The following is a 15,978-nucleotide window of genomic DNA, read 5'->3' as shown; positions in this document are numbered from 1 at the left end:
TGGTTCATAGGTCAACACTCAGCGAAGTGGTGGCCTTCTTAACGTTTGACATCCCGTTTAAGTTCTGCTCGAGGAGGCTGACGGGTGATGTGGGGGGCAGGGTGCCCCTGGTGTTGAGAGGGGACTGCGGAGTGGAGGTGGGGGTGGGGCCGGCCTGACCGCGCCCTCCCTCCAGGAGCCGCTGTTCGCCGCCCGCGTCATCTACGACCTGCTCTTCTTCTTCATGGTCATCATCATCGTGCTGAACCTCATCTTCGGGGTCATCATCGACACCTTCGCCGACCTGCGGAGCGAGAAGCAGAAGAAGGAGGAGATCCTCAAGACCACGTGCTTCATCTGCGGTGAGCGGCTCCCGGGCCGCGGCCTCTGCCTGGGCGGGTGGGGGGCGGGGCTGCGGGAGGACTGGAAATGCGTGCACCTCGGGTCTTGTCGCCGGGGGCCCCTCGGCCCTGAGCGAGCGCCCGCCCCACCAGCGCGTCCTCGCTGTAGTCAGGCCGCGTCTCTGAGCCGAGTGGCTCCCTTGACTGGGTGCAGCGACCTGAGCCCCTCCGCCTCAGGTGGCACCCAGGCCAGGACCACACGGTGCAGGTGACAGCAGTGAAGGTCCCCGGGGAGAGCGCGTGGGCACCACCGCCATCTCGGTGACCGCAGGGCATCCATGTAAACTAGCCGTGTGGGGCCAGGACGTCCATGTACACTAGCCGTGTGGGGCCAGGACGTCCATGTAAACTAGCCGTGTGGGGCCAGGACGTCCATGTAAACTAGCCGTGTGGGGCCAGGACGTCCATGTAAACTAGCCGTGTGGGGCCAGGACGTCCATGTAAACTAGCCGTGTGGGGCCAGGACGTCCATGTAAACTAGCCGTGTGGGGCCAGGACGTCCATGTAAACTAGCCGTGTGGGGCCAGGACGTCCATGTAAACTAGCCGTGTGGGGCCAGGACGTCCATGTAAACTAGCCGTGTGGGACCAGGACGTCCATGTAAACTAGCCGTGTGGGGCCAGGACGTCCATGTAAACTAGCCGTGTGGGACCAGGACGTCCATGTAAACTAGCCGTGTGGGGCCAGGACGTCCATGTAAACTAGCCGTGTGGGGCCAGGACGTCCATGTAAACTAGCCGTGTGGGGCCAGGACGTCCATGTAAACTAGCCGTGTGGGGCCAGGACGTCCATGTAAACTAGCCGTGTGGGGCCAGGATGTCCATGTAAACTAGCCGTGTGGGGCCAGGACGTCCATGTAAACTAGCCGTGTGGGACCAGGACGTCCATGTAAACTAGCCGTGTGGGGCCAGGACGTCCATGTAAACTAGCCGTGTGGGGCCAGGATGTCCATGTAAACTAGCCGTGTGGGGCCAGGACGTCCATGTAAACTAGCCGTGTGGGGCCAGGACATCCATGTAAACTAGCCGTGTGGGACCAGGACGTCCATGTAAACTAGCCGTGTGGGACCAGGACGTCCATGTAAACTAGCCGTGTGGGACCAGGACGTCCATGTAAACTAGCCGTGTGGGACCAGGACGTCCATGTAAACTAGCCGTGTGGGACCAGGACATCCATGTAAACTAGCCGTGTGGGGCCAGGAGCTGAGGAGTCCTTTGGGTTATTCATGATACAATCACAAGACTGTATACGTTTCCTACTGGTCCGTAAGCCCCAAAATGAGCATTTTTTCATTTAAAAACTTAAAGATGCTGCTTCCTTTAAAATAGTTTAATGCGTTTCCTTTGACATAATTTCCAGAATTACAGAAACGCCCTAAGAATAATAGAGACTTTCTGTACATGAGGCCCTGGCCGGGTCGCTCAGTTGGTTAGTGCATCATCCACACCAAGGTTGCAGTTTCGATCCCTATAGAGACAGGTGTGGAGTCCCGCCCTCCTGTGGATTGACAGGGCCCAGGAGCCCCGCCCTCCTGTGCACAGACAGATTGACGGGGCCCAGGAGCCCCGCCCTCCTGTGGACAGACAGATTGACAGGGCCCAGGAGCCCCGCCCTCCTGTGGACAGACAGATTGACGGGGCCCAGGAGCCCCGCCCTCCTGTGGACAGACAGATTGACGGGGCCCAGGAGCCCCGCCTGGGCTGCTCACGGGCGCCTTCCCGCCCTCTGCAGGCTTGGAAAGGGACAAGTTTGACAACAAGACGGTCACCTTCGAGGAGCACATCAAGGAGGAGCACAACATGTGGCACTACCTGTGCTTCATCGTCCTGGTGAAGGTGAAGGACTCCACGGAGTACACCGGCCCCGAGAGCTACGTGGCCGAGATGATCCAGGTGAGCGGCCCGGGCCCGTGCAGAACACGGCCTTTGCTCCCGCCCAGCGTGGCTTCCGCTGAAATGCATGACCGACACTGTACATGGCAGCGCCGGGCTGGACGGCCTGGGCTCTAGGCCTTTGCTGTCCTCTCCGGTGACCTTCAGAAGCAGCAGACGGGCGGTGCGTCCCCACTTTACAGGAGGAAACGCTGAGGCTCGGGGGATGAGCGCACGGCCACGTGACGGCTGGGGCTTTAAGGAGGCGCCACCTCTGCGCGCGGCCTCCCTTCCTGATCACGGATGTTTTTGTTCATTTTCTTTCTTTTGTGTTTTTTGCCTTAACTAAGAGCTGGTCTCTGAGAGGCGCCTTTTGAAAGTGATCGCCCGGCATAGTCCAGCACGACTGGTTCCTGTTTGGACCAGCCCAGCCTTTCTGGGGGACCACATGGTGGAGGGACTGAGTCCCCAGTTAACCTCTGGCTGCTGGGGAGCGTGGCCGCCGTGTCCCGGAGGGGGCGCTGCCGCAGGCCTTCCGAGCGCTGTTCTCGGGCAGGGCGCGTGGAGGCACCACGCGGGTCCCAGGCAGCTGTCTTGGTGGCCACGTCGGGGGAGAGTGGGGTGTGCACGTTAAAGGGGAAAGACAGTTCCCCAGAACCACGGCCAGACTGGGGCATCCACGCCCAGGTGACTCATCGCACGGGCGTCGCTCCCCGAGGATCACGCACTGAGCGGCCCATCCATCATCCTGTGGCCTGGTGCTGGCTGTTCCCACGGCACGGTAGACAGCGCTCTCCCCCTCCCTCCCTCCCTCCCCCTCCCTCCCTCGCTCCCCCCCTCCCTCCCTCCCTCTCAGCTCCCCCACACACACAGCTCCCTCCCGGGATCCCCGGCTGCTCCCTCCTGTGTTTGTCCCCTGCCCTCTGCAGAACCAAGTTGTCAGGGACAGGGAAGCAAAGTGGCAGTGGTGGCCCAGGACACAGGTCCTGGCGCAGTCCCCGGGGTGCTCTGGGGGGGTAGTGGGGTGCTCTGGGGGGTAGTGGGGTGCTCTGGGGGGTAGTGGGGTGCTCTGGGGGGTACTGGGGTGCTCTGGGGGGGTAGTGGGGTGCTTTCCTTCACACAAGGGGGCGGGGGGCGGGGAAAGTCAGGAGCCCACACGCCTGGAAAAAGCTATGCTGAGACCTGTGTCAGTTCGGGTCAGAAAAGCCCTTTTGCCTGAAAACAGCTCCTGGCACATTTTCCAGGCAAATCAGTCCCTCGGCAGGTCCTGCCCGCAGCCCGGGTGGAGCTGAGAAGCTTCGAGCAGCGGGCCTCTGGCCGGCCTCGCTATCTGTGTTTGATAAGGCGGAAGCTCAGCCAGGAAACTGTGTGCTAACAAGGGCAAAGGTCAGAACGGGAACCCAAAACCAACATGTCACGACCTCTGTTTAGCCGGGGAGCCGGCTGGGTCTTGCACCTTTGACCCCAGCGAGCGGGAGCCCGGCGCTGTCAGGTCTGCAGGCGGCACTTTGCGGAGTGGCCGCGGCCCGAGGGGCTCGGGAGGGCGGGCGGCTCGGGGCCCACGTGCGCGGCTCCTCGGGGCCACAGAGGAGAGCGAGGCCCGTGCAGGGCGGGGAGGGCGGCGGCGCAGACAGCGTGAGGAGGGCATGAACGTGATTGCTCACACGGCACGGGAGGCCCAGCAGACAGGACCTCAGGGTGTGCACCAAGCCACCCCTGCTGTCACCTGCCCTGTCGGCTTCACCCCGGGCAGGCGGCGGCTGTGATGCGGGCGTGGGACCCTCTGCTCGGCAGATGGGCGGTGCCGGCGGTGCCGGGCTGGGCTTTGTCCTGGAACCCGAGGGGCTGCCTCTCAGTTCCCGGGGGGGGGGGGGGGGGGGGGGGGGGAGAAGTCTGGTGGGCGGTGCTCTCGGGCCCTCCTGCCCACCCTGGGCGGCTCCCCTCCCACCCCACCCCGCCGCCTCCGCCGTGTCCTCGGCCCCGAAAGCCCTCGCTGTGGGTGAGGACACAGCCCGCTGCCCTCTGCCACGACTCCCAGAATGCACCGGGGCAGGGTTCAAGAACACGGGCGAGGGGGGCCGAGGGGGGACTTGGCGGGTGCCCAGCGGCGGGAAGCAGCTCGTCAGCGTCGCGCCGCCTCCCCCACGCCTGCCCGCCCCGCGCCCTGGAGCTGCTCGCTGTCCCCGCGGCAGCAGGGAGCACTGCCCAGGCTGCCCGCACACCCGGCCCTGGTCCCGGGTCCCGAGGGTGCGAGGTCACCCTCCCCGCGCACCTCCCAGGGGCCCCCCTCTGTGGTCCCTGCGCCCGCTCCTCCCGCTCCTCCCGCTCCTGCCTCCGAGCGACCCCCGGTCGGACCCGGGGAGGGCTGGGCGTGTCACAGAGAGAGGGTGTCACAGAGAGAGGGTGTCTGCAGAGGGCCAGTCTCCCGAGGAGCCGACCCCCGAGGCAGGGCAGGCGTCGGTGGCCCCCAGGCGGTCCCTGGGCCGTGCACATGACGGGGGGGGGGGGGGGGGAGGCGGGGCTCACAGCCGGACAGCTCCCCCCTGAGCCTGTCCAGGGGCGTGGCCTCGGCCCGCCTCCTGCTCCTTCCTGAGTGCAGACCCCACGGCCCGCCCTCCATGCCCCCACCCCACAGCCTGGCCCCACCCCACAGCCTGGCCCACCGAGGCTCCTGGGCCTCCACACCGCTGTGGCCTCTGCTCCAACTGGTGCTGTCTCTCGGAGCCAGGCCGCCGGGCCCTGGGCCCTGGGCGTGTGGCCCGCAAGCGGCCGGGACAGGCGGCCGTCCCTGGACCGGGTGGGACTAGCGTGTTGAGCACACGCTCGGGACACTCTAACGTGTCTCCTGAGACCGAAGCCCTCGGCGCGCCTCCGGGGCGGGAGGACGGGTGGAGCCCTTGGTCTCTGACGGTTACACACGTGGACGGGCTCTCGGTTCCATTCTGCGGAGCCAGCGAGCGGCCACGGCCTCTCCCGCCTGGAGCTCCCGCCCACGGGGCAGCTTCCGCGTGGGGGGGCTCGTGGGCTAAGCGGGTCCGTGGCGGGGGCAGGGGGGCAGTGTGGGAGGCAACCAGTCGCTCTCTCTCACATCCATGTTTCTCTCCCGTCCTCCCTCTCCTTCCTCCCTTTCACTCTAAAAACCAACGTAAAAAATATGCTCCGGTGCGGATTTACAAAGGAAGGCAGCAGGCACGGGGAAGCCACTAAAAGTGGCCCAACGCCACCCTGAACTCTGGGGACTGGGGGTGGGGGTCAGCTGAGACGCCGTGCAGGGCGGTTGCTAGCAAGGGCGGTGAGCCAGCTGAGGGGGCGCTGGGCCCCCTGGTCTCCATCAGGCGTCCCCAGAGCCGGCCCGCTCGCATCTGCTGTGGTCACCAGCCCCACCTGCCTCTCCTCTGTGCCCTCCTGCGTCCTCCCCGAGGGGGGGGGGCACCTGGGACCAGCCGTGCTGCCCGGCGGTAAAACTGCCTTCTCGCAGCCCCTGGGCCAGGAACCCGCCACCTGAGCCCCGAGGGACTTCGGCGGCGGCTCTGCAGCCGCTTCTCGGAGGGATTTCATCAGAGCCGGGTGCGGCCTCCCTGCTGGCCGGCGACCTCGCCGCTCGGTGTCCTCCAGGAACAGCCGCGAGCTGGCCTGGGGTGGACGGGCGGCTCCCGGCAGCTGGAGGTTACGTAACGTGGCTGCGGGGAATGTCCTTCCGGCCCACGAGCCGCCCCGCCGGCGAGACGGGAGCAGCTGCGCTGGAGAAAGTGTCTGGAGCCGCGCCCGAGGGAGGACGGAGCTGCCCGGGACGCCCCGCAGCTCTGGGGCTGGGCACTGGCTTCCTGCCTCGCAGGGTGCTCGCCTCAGGGACCTTCCTCACCGCCACTGAGCCCCCAGGCAGAGCCAGGCTGCTCCCCCTCCTGCCCCTCCTGCCCCTCCTGCCCCCTCCTGCCCCTCCTGCCCCTCCTGCCCCCCCTGCCCCCTCCTGCCCCCTCCTGCCCCTCCTGCCCCCTCCTGCCCCCTCCTGCCCCCCCCTGCCCCTCCTGCCCCCTCCTGCCCCTCCTGCCCCCTCCTGCCCCTCCTGCCCCCTCCTGCCCCCGGGCGGTGTCCTTCCTGCCGCACTGTCGTCAGGGCTGCCATGGAAACGCACCCCCGACCTGCGGGGATAACGGGTGGGGTTTGGGGGCTGGCCAACAAATTCCAGGGGTGGGGACCTGTTTTCTTTCTTAATTACGAGACTATTTCACAGCAGCTCTAGGTTTGCAGACAAACGGAGCGGAAAGTGCGGCCTTCCCGTCTCCCTCCCGCCGTTCCCTTAGTGACAGGGCGTCCCTGCGGCGTATTCGATACATTGTGACCAGCTGAAGCCACGGTTCACCTTCCGGCTCGCTCCAGCGGGGTAGCGACAGGGGTCAGCATTGCAGCCGGGGGGACACAGAGGTCACGGAGGAGGGGGGGGCGGCAACCTCAGCCGAACGAGGCGGGGCCGGCCCACCAGGGGTCCCCTCTCTCCCACCGCCCTGGACACCCTCTGTGCCCGGCCTCGTCCCCCCCCACCCCATCTTCTCCCTGTGTCCGGAGTCGGGACCGGCTCAGTACTTTGGCTTTCGCTAAATGCGTGACCGACACTGTAAATGGCGGTGCCGAGCCGCTGCCCGCGGGCGTGACCCGGTCACGGTGTCTCCCCGGAGCCGAGAGGCTGGCTCTGGTGCTGCCCTTGGCTGTGGTCTGGGAAGAGGGGGCTGAGGGGGGCTCTGCCTCTGCCGTGGAGAGAGCCTCACTGGCCCGCCGGCAGGTGACCAGTCTGCGTCCCGCCCGCCCGCGGGGGTTAAGGATGCCCTCGGGCCCCCCCCCCCCCCCCGCCTCTGCGGGCCTTCCGTCCTGGTCCCGCCGCCCTCCCCTCACCCCTCCCCTTCGCGCCCGGGCACCCAGAGAAGCCCCCCGTCACCGCTTGGTGAGAGGAGCCGTCGGGTGCCATCTGAGTTGGCAGCCTTGCCCGCTGGGTCTTCCCCGCGCCCTCTCTCCACAGCAGGGAGCCCACAGCCCACCCTCCCAGCGCCCGCTCTCCACGGCACCCTGTCCCCCCCCCCCCTCAGGCTCTCATCCCCTAGCCTGGCTGTACAAGAACAAGAGGCTCAGCACCCACGCGGGTGTCCACATGGTAGACAGACCGCACCTGAGACCATCTCCCAGTGACTGGCCGCCTCCTCCTAGAACAGCCCCCCACGGGCCCGGGAGAGGACACGCTTCCCAGAAGGATGAGCCCTTCACACAACCCAGCTCCCTCTCCCCCTCCCCCTGCCCTGCCCCTCCCTCCCTCTCTCTCCCCTTCCCTCCTCTCCCTCCCTCTGCCTCTCCCCCTCCCTTCCTCTCTCTCTTTCACACACACACCCTCCTCTCCCCCCTCCCTCTCCCCCACTCTCTCACACCCCTCCCCCCTTTCCAGTCAAGGACAAGCTGAGATGTTGTGCCGCCCCCGCGTCTGAGGCCCGGCGTTAGCTCTGTGGGGACTTTTCCAGCCTTACCTAGAAGAGAGCTAACCAGAGCCTGGCGCTGTGGTCAGCCAGCTTCCGGCTGCGGCTGCGGTCGCCTTGTGCTCTGACACAGGAAGCGGCTGTGCCGGGAACGCTGGCCTGCCGGCCGGGCAGACGGTGCCTAATGGCATTGGTATGCGCGGTGCCACAGCCAGGCGGCCGGGGATGCACTGGGGCGGCCAGACCCGGCGACACATGCTCGGGGGACCCGGAGCCGCCCGACCCCACCCTCCGACCACACACACCCCGGGATGAGTTCACGTATGAACTGTCTCGGTGGAGCATGACTTTCCCAAAAATGCAGCCGAAGCCGAGACCCAGACGGTTTTGATCTTGAACAGACGTGAAGGCGGGATTCTGCCGACGGCTACCGGCCCCGGGCCTGGCTGCTGGGGCCGCGGGTGCAGGCGGCCGGGTCGTGCCCGTCGGAGCTGGAGAGACAGCGAGCGGGTGCGGTGGTCTCTGCCTTGCACGCGGCACAGGGTGGGCTCCACACGGTCACCTGAGACTAGGGCTCCATGCAGAGGGGTCCTGGGGTCAGAGCCACGTGGAATTGAGAGGCAGTTTGACCAGAATTGCTCATTTTTCTTTTAAAATACATTTTTATTGATTTCAGAGAGGAAGGGAGAGAGAAACATCAGTGATGAGAGAGAATCATGGATCGGCTGCCTCCTGCACGCCTCCCCACTGGGGATTGAACCCACAACCCAGATATGTGCCCTTGACTGGCATCAAACCCAGGACCCTTCAGTCCGCTGGCCGATGGCCTATCCACTGAGCCACACTGGCCAGGGCCGGAATTGCTCCTTGGTTCTAACTCCCAGGTGCCTCGTGGGGGTTGAGATCTGGCTTACAACCCCGGGGACACACCCAGGGCCTCAGGTTGGGAACCGCCCGCAGGGCAGGAGCCGGCGGTGCCCGCGTTGGGCTGTGTGTGTGGTTTGGGGTGCGGCCCCCAGCTCTGCATTAGGTTTAAGGCTGGAAGCAGACGAAGGGGGACCTCATGGTCGCCACGGGCAGACCTGCCGGTGCGGGAGGAATGGGATGGCCCACGGCTTGTGACTAGAACGCGGCACGGAGGCCATTTCTCTGAGATCTTGGGTTTTTTCTCTGAAACCTGATTCCGTTTCCCGGGACGAGGGTCACCTGGGGAGACGAGACGGCCCGGGCGGTGGCGTGACGGCTGCGCCAGCAAGTGCACAGGTGCCCCTGGGCGGGCCGCTGAGCTGCAGGCCCGTGTGTTTCCCTACAAGGTTACACTCAGCACTCGGTGGCCTGCGGTCTGTGCTCATGTTTGCAGGTCGGGAACCCCGTCTAAAAGCCGACTTTCCCCCTGTTTAACTTGAAAGAATCCTAGGAATTGAGAGAGTTCCGTTTATTCGGTTAAGAGGGTATTATGACGTGGTTTTTGAAACGACCTGTGGCACCGAGCGAGCCTCGCGCGAGGGGCCAGGACCCCGGTGCTGCGTGGCCTCCCGGTCTCGCCTCCTGGAGGTGACCCCACTCTCTGCCCACGTGATTCTAGGAGAGAAACCTCGACTGGTTCCCCCGGATGAGAGCCATGTCCCTGGTCAGCAGCGACTCGGAGGGCGAGCAGAACGAGCTGCGGAACCTGCAGGAGAAGCTCGAGTCCACCATGAAGCTGGTCTCCAACCTCTCCGGCCAGCTGTCCGAGCTCAAGGACCAGGTAAGGGAGAGGCGTCTGCCTGTGCGCACACGTGTACACACACACACACACACACACACACCACACGCACACCTGCACATGCATACACCACATACAAACACGCACGCACACCCCCCCACATACACACACCACACGCACACACCACACGCACACCACACACACACACACCACACACACACCTGCACACGCACACACCACATACAAACACACCCGCACACCACACGCGCGTGCGCACATACCACGCACACACCACACGCACACACACCGCGCGCGCGCACACACTCCAATGTGATGAGGGCACTCTGCCCTGGGGCGCGGGATAGGAAAGGGCGGAGCACAGAGGACAGACGCTCAGCCCACCAGTGGTGCCCGCCACTGCCCTTTGAGGGTCAGGCCTGTGGCCGCCCCTTCAGTGCCCCGAGGACGAGGCCCTCACATGACAACGAGCCTGAACAGGAGCCTGCGGCTGGGGGGCTGCCGCAGGGAACTCTTCCCGGACGCACAGCAGACTCGGCCGTTTCCGGTTCTGCCTCCCGGCCCTCACCTGTCCTCACTCCTCACCAGGACACTTACGTGCAGCCCAGGGGAGGTCTGGGGCTGCATGTGAGCCGCCGTCCTGGTTCCCTCGGTGCCCAGATCCCCAATCCCTGCTGAGTGGCTGCAGGGCCCAGGCCTGGGCCAGGGCCGAGGAGGGACAGTGGCCCAAGGGGCATGCCCGTCGCTGCTGCCCAGGGCTCAGGGTCTGCAGACGGGCGCCAGCTCTCTGCCCAGATCAGCGCTTTGCCCCCGAGGGGGGGAGGGCAGGCCGTGGGGCCGCCTGAGGCTGCACTGGGCCCTGGGTGTGGGCGGCCCCGGCCCTCACCTTCCTGTGAGGGTGCCCAGAGGCTGCAGGCGCACACAGGCTGGCCCCGGGCGCTCCAGGCCGGCGTGGTCGGGCGCTGTGGGTGCTTTTGTCCGGCATGGCCGACAGACAGGGCTGTGCCCTGATTGCCTTTCGTGGTTGGTGTTTCAATGCTTAGTCCTTTGTTTGAAAAGAGCCTTAAGGTTTCAGAACTGCCGTCACGCACCCAGACACCGGGAGGCAGACATGGCCATTTGGCACAGCTGAGCGTAGCGCGGTGGGCACCTGTCAGATCCGGGCGGGTGGCTCCTGGTGGGTGCGTTAGCGCCTGTGGGGCGTGAACTGCTCGGTCCCGCCCTTTCTGAGGTGCTGTTGGGAAGGCCTCCCCTGTGAGTGAGTTGGAAATTAAACTATTCTTGCCCTGGCTGGTGTGGCTCAGTGGATAGAACATCAGCCTACAGACTGAAGGGTCCCGGGTTCGATTCTGGTCAAGGGCCCGTACCTCGGTTGCAGGCTCCTCCCTGGCCTGGGCCCTAGTCAGGGCTCATGTGGGAAGCAACCAATCGATGTTTCTCTCTCTCCCCCTTCCGGCTCCCTTCCTTACACTCTCTCTAGCAATAGAAAAAATATCCTCGAGTGACAATTAAGCAAAAGTAAATCAATCAGTCAATCAATATTAAAAAGAAGAAACTGAACTATTTTTTTCTCAGAAGATATTCAGGCCACAAACAGGAGGAGACCAGCAGTCTATGGTCTGGGGCTCGATCTGGCTCCCTCTGCCTCCGTTTTAAAGGGCCCGGGCTGTGGGAATTCTCAGCGCAGCTGCACTTCATTGGGGGAAAACTGCTGCTTTCAGGAGGAATCAGAGACAGCTGCTTTGTTCCGTAGCAGACTTGAATGCAGAGGAGGGGGGCGTCCGGCCCGGGCCACACAAGGCCCTCGGAATCCTGTGGCCCGGCCCTGCCCAGGCCCGAGGGGGGAGTGAGTGAAGGTCTGACCGAGCAGAGCAGCTGGTTTTTAAGGGGGTGATTTGTGTGGCCTGAGAATGGTGGTGTAGACATCACGTGGCCCCGGGAGAGAAAGCCCCCCCGCCCCCCCCCCTGCTTTAATGCATTTGAGAATCAACTTTGGGAGAAGAGCTGAGGTTCGCGGACCTCGGTGTCTGACGCTCACAGGCACTCACACGGTTCGGCGTAAAAAGCCCTGCGTGTGGCCACCATGGCTGCCGGCTCCTCGTGGCCACGCGCGGGCCCTGCCCTCCGAAGGGGGAATTCCCAATTGAGAGACACAGCCACCAACGACTAGCCAGCAAGGGCCTCTGATGTGTTTTAAAGGCGGTGAGAGCATCCGTTCGCTGGCGAGAGCTGGAGATGCAGCAGTTGCTTCATCCCTCAGCTGTTCCGGCTCTGGTCCGCACCCAGCCTCACGGCCAAGGGGAGCCAAGGGGAGCTGTCTGGGTTTAAAGCGTTCCTGTTGCCGACCGGGCTGTTCGCTCGGCACAGCAGTGCGAGGCGAGGCAGTGCGTCGGGGTGCAGGCAGAAGCCTGGGGGGGAGGGGGGGCCCGCTGCTCCCGCTCTGCCAAGAGCCGGCTCAGACTGCTCTTCCGAGTGCTGGCGATGCCGCTCGCCCGAGACGCGGGCACCGAGTGTGATCCCGCACCGTTCACCCCACGGCTGGCGCGGGCTCCCTCGCCTCACGCTGGTGTGCGGAGCAAACGACCCTCGTTGGCCAGTCACGATTTAGGCCGAGAGCCGCCCTGTTTACCCCGGTGTGGAGGGCACTGTCCCGACACTTCCCTCACCTGGGGAGCCTTCGGGGCACGGGGCGCCCGTGCAGTCCTTTATGGAGGCTGTGGGGAGCCGCCTTTTCGGAAATACTGACTCCCGGGAAAGCGTCTTCTACATCCTAACAGAAGGCGTTTCCCAGGAGCCTGAGGATAGGACTCTGATTGAAAACCGCTGTGTTTTCTATAAGAAAAGGGCCCCGCTTTGTTTCCTCGGGATTTTTTGTACCAAAAACTAGTCCCAGCAAAAACCAAGGTTTAAGCATCGACCACGTAACAGACACTGTCCTATGAAATGCACACGCACCCTCCCGCCGTCCCGTGAGAGCAATCACCCGACTGTGTGGAGGGGGAAACTGAGGCAACATCCAACCCTAGGGACCAGGTCTGATCCCAACGCCCACGTTCCTGTCCCTGCCCCGCCCCAATTCCTCCGACGTGAGGAAGCGGAGACCCCGTTAGCTAACGAGCATCTCACATGAGCCTTCTCATCTTCGTGGCCTTGGCCGCCCGCATCCAACCCAGGCTGGGACCCACTGGGCTGGGACCCACTGGGCTGGGACCAATGTCACTAATGCAGAGAATTAAGTACGTCCCAAACACCAGGCGGACCAAGACACCCACCCACGGGAGAACCGAGGCGGGGGGGGGGGGGGGGGCGCGGCGGGTGCCAGGACTGCCTCCGGCTCTGCGTGGGGAGCGAGCACCGGGGCCCCCGGGCCTGGGCCGGACACGCTCTGCGCTGGTTCGCGGGCGCTGCTGCAGCAGGAGGCGCCCCTCCCAGGGAGTCCGACGCCGCTGGGAGGTGGGTTTGGGAAGCGTCCGGGCGCCCGTGCCTCTCCTGCCTGTCCTTTCTCCCTGAAAGGGCCGCAGGCGATGCCTCGGAGCGTCCCGCGCGCTCGCGGCGGGCCCCAGAATTCCCCCCCTGCGGGCGGGCCCTGTGAAGCCGCCTGCGTGTGAGAGAGACCGTCTGTGTAGAAAGTGGGTTTCAGTGCGAACCGTGACCACAGAGGTGAACCTACGGCCCGCCTGAGGCGCTGACGCACAGGAAGCGTCTGGGCTGATGAGGAAACTTTCTGACTTTCCAGATGACAGAGCAGAGGAAGCAGAAGCAGCGCATCGGCCTCCTGGGACACCCTCCGCACATGAACGCCAACCCCCAGCAGCCCGCGTGAGCCGGGCGGCCCGCTCGCCCGCCGCGGCTCCGGCTGCGCCGAGGCGTCTGTAAATACTCCGTGTATACTGGATGTACATGATCGCTAGTCTGGAGGTTGGATGTACGTATTGTAATTAGAATTGGCACGGTGACCTTCCGTTTGTGCCAAAAAAATATTAAAAATGCCTTTTTTGGAAAGGACTACAGAAAGCACCTGATTTGCACTTGAACCAGAGTATAGATTTAAAGCTATAGGACATGTATTTTGTATTTAAATCTAGAATAGCCAGTATTTATGTTTTTTATAAACTGTGCAATACGGATTACGCGATCACAATGACTCTTAGCCCCCCAGTGTCCCGGAGGGAGCCCGCGTCTTTGAAGCTGGCGTGTTAACATGATGTGATAAATGTCTAATGATGCTGCTGCCAAAATATAGTGCTGGTGCGCGCAGGCCCGGCAGCCGTGCCACGGGGGCGCCTGGGGTGACACCGGTGGCCGTCGCCCGTGGCGTCGGCGCGTGTCTTACAGCGACAGCGCCCCCAGCCTCCGAAGCGGCAAGTCCGCCTTCATTTTAAGAGGAGCAACTTTAGCTTCAAAGATCCTTTTAAGCTTCCAAATGGATCGTTTAAACTATTTCTCTGCCTAAGAGCTAAACTAGAGGCTCAGGCGTTAGCTTGTGAAGTTAATAGACTTTCTTCGAGGGGTAAACGCATCCTGCTGGCCAGTCGCTGTCCGCTCCTGGTGAAGGTTGGGGTCGCGCGGTAAACACGCCGTCGCTGGTCTCCAAGTATCTAGTCCCAACGGCAGGCGGCGGCTTTTCCTCCCCCGAACCGGTGTGCTGCGGGAGCTGCGAGGACGTGGGCGCGCCCCGCTAGAACCCCGCAGTGAGCACGGACGTGTTCTTGGGAAGGAGCCACGTTTTGGTTTTATTTCTTTGTCACGTGAATTCTGCTGCGGATGGATGGAGAGTGGGAGAGGAAACTTGCATATCTGTTGCTGAGTTTTGTACCTGGATCTCATTTTATAAGAGACTCTCTCTGCAAAAAAAAAAAAAAAGTTTTAAAAATGTGTTGAAAGCAGAGTTCCAACAAGTGAAGTCTGTAAATGCCTGTGTGAGGATAAATATTTAATAAACGATGCAGACCATGGCGTGGCTGGCTGGTGGCTTCCTTCGGCGCAGCTTGGCGTGTCAGCAGCTGCTCCGGTTATGTTTTGGGGCCGATTTCAAGTACAGCCGGTTGGTGAGCAGGTGAGTTCAGAGCAACTTACCCGTCTGTGCAGGCGTCCCCGGCCCTCGCACGTGCTGGACCTCGAGGTGGCTGTCCTTCCTGGCCGCGGCCAGGGGCCTGCGAGCCTGAGGGTCTTACAAAGCTCCCGCCCCGTCCAGGGGGGAGACCTGCCCTCGCGCAGGCCGGGCTGGGCTGGTGGGGCTCGCCTCCCCGTCTCCCTGGCTTCGGGAAGTAACTGCCATTTCACTCTCTAAACATCGGGTCGGTGTCCTGGGCTCGTGACCAAGCTCATGCCCTCCCCCGTGGTTCTCGGTCCTGCGGTTCTCACTCGGCTGTTCTGAAAATGACGGCTGACCCGCTGCCGGGAGGCTGCCCTGCCGCCCGGTGTAGACGCCACGGGACGTAAATGTGCGGCAGGCGCTGGAGTAAACGTGGGCGCTGTCACGGCGCAGCCTCTGCAGCCACCACACGCAGCGCCAGCGCCAGGGATTCACCCAGGTCTTCCCAGGGAGCTAGGAGTCCGCTCACCAGGAACTGGGTTCCAGCCCTGCCCCCGCCGCGGTGGGCCTGCACCTGTGCTGGCGGGGGGCGCTGCCTTTGTGGGTTGACCACACAGCGAGGCCAGGGCAGTGAGGCGAGGCCTGAGACATGCACCTGACCTCTGCGGAGACAGAATGCAGAAAGATGAGCTACGAAAGGGCACCTACACACAGAAGCAAGGTTGGGTTTTGCTGAAATAATGCTTTTACAGGTTTTAAAAAACAAAACGTGCTTGAAAGGCGGCTGATGTGCTAGGTGACCATCAGAGTCAGCTTTAAGACAGGGGTCAGGGCAGAAGACTCCTCCTGACGGCTCTGGAGACCAGCTCTGTGGCCAGCCACCGAGCAGAGAGAACCGTGGGTGTTGAGGGCGAGGAACTGAGCCTGGGGGAGGCCGAGGCACTGGCCTGGCCCAGGCTCGGAGTGAGCGCCTCCTGCTCGCGACTCCCTCTCAGCAAAGGGCGCGCGCCTCCCAGGCTCCCTGGCCCTCCCCTCCCAGCCCCGCGGCCACACTGCTGGCCTGGCGTTCCCAGCCCTTTCCTCGGGGATCTGCCCCGAAAGGATTGGCTGTGAAGACTCTGTCGAGACCAAACACTCTGTGGCAGGGAAACGCTCCTAAAATCTGTTTCACAAGCAAATCTCACGCAAACACCTCTCCTCTCCCTGCGTTTGTGAAAGCGGAGGTGGCTCCCTCCCCGCGGAAACCCGCATGGAGATGCTGATGAGCAAGCCTCGCTCCGCTCTTCCTTCTGCGCATCATTTGTTAACAAGCGCCTCGAAGGCTGGAAATCCCCACAAAGATTTCGATTTTACAGAAAGTACCCAAAATTCCACCACTTTTGCATCACAAAGGACTTGTTAGTTTTGAGTAAAATGCTGTGTGGTTTTGTGGGCGGCTGCCGCTCCGGACGGCCAGGCCTCCCCAGGTACCTGCGGGGCCGCCGTGATGACAGTACAGACGGAGCCGATGGCG

At 63.4% G+C, this 15,978-nt stretch overlaps 1 protein-coding gene across 1 annotated transcript in view; it reads left to right on the top strand.

Moving 5' to 3' along the window:
- The window catches only part of ITPR1 (inositol 1,4,5-trisphosphate receptor type 1), a 175,367-nt gene extending 160,982 nt beyond the window's left edge, over positions 1-14,385 (top strand). Inside the window, exons 56-59 of the mRNA XM_079795762.1 lie at positions 176-341; positions 2,112-2,272; positions 9,293-9,454; positions 13,167-14,385. Of these exons, the coding sequence (XP_079651888.1) occupies positions 176-341; positions 2,112-2,272; positions 9,293-9,454; positions 13,167-13,253 (576 nt within the window). The 3' untranslated portion in view covers positions 13,254-14,385. The remainder of the gene's footprint in view (positions 1-175; positions 342-2,111; positions 2,273-9,292; positions 9,455-13,166) is intronic.
- The last annotated feature ends 1,593 nt before the right edge of the window (positions 14,386-15,978 follow it).

The sequence above is a fragment of the Cnephaeus nilssonii genome (assembly GCF_951640355.1).
Source record: "Cnephaeus nilssonii genome assembly, chromosome: 17".
Classification (NCBI taxonomy): Eukaryota; Metazoa; Chordata; class Mammalia; order Chiroptera; family Vespertilionidae; genus Cnephaeus; species Cnephaeus nilssonii.
This window is presented reverse-complemented; position numbering and strand designations above follow the sequence as displayed.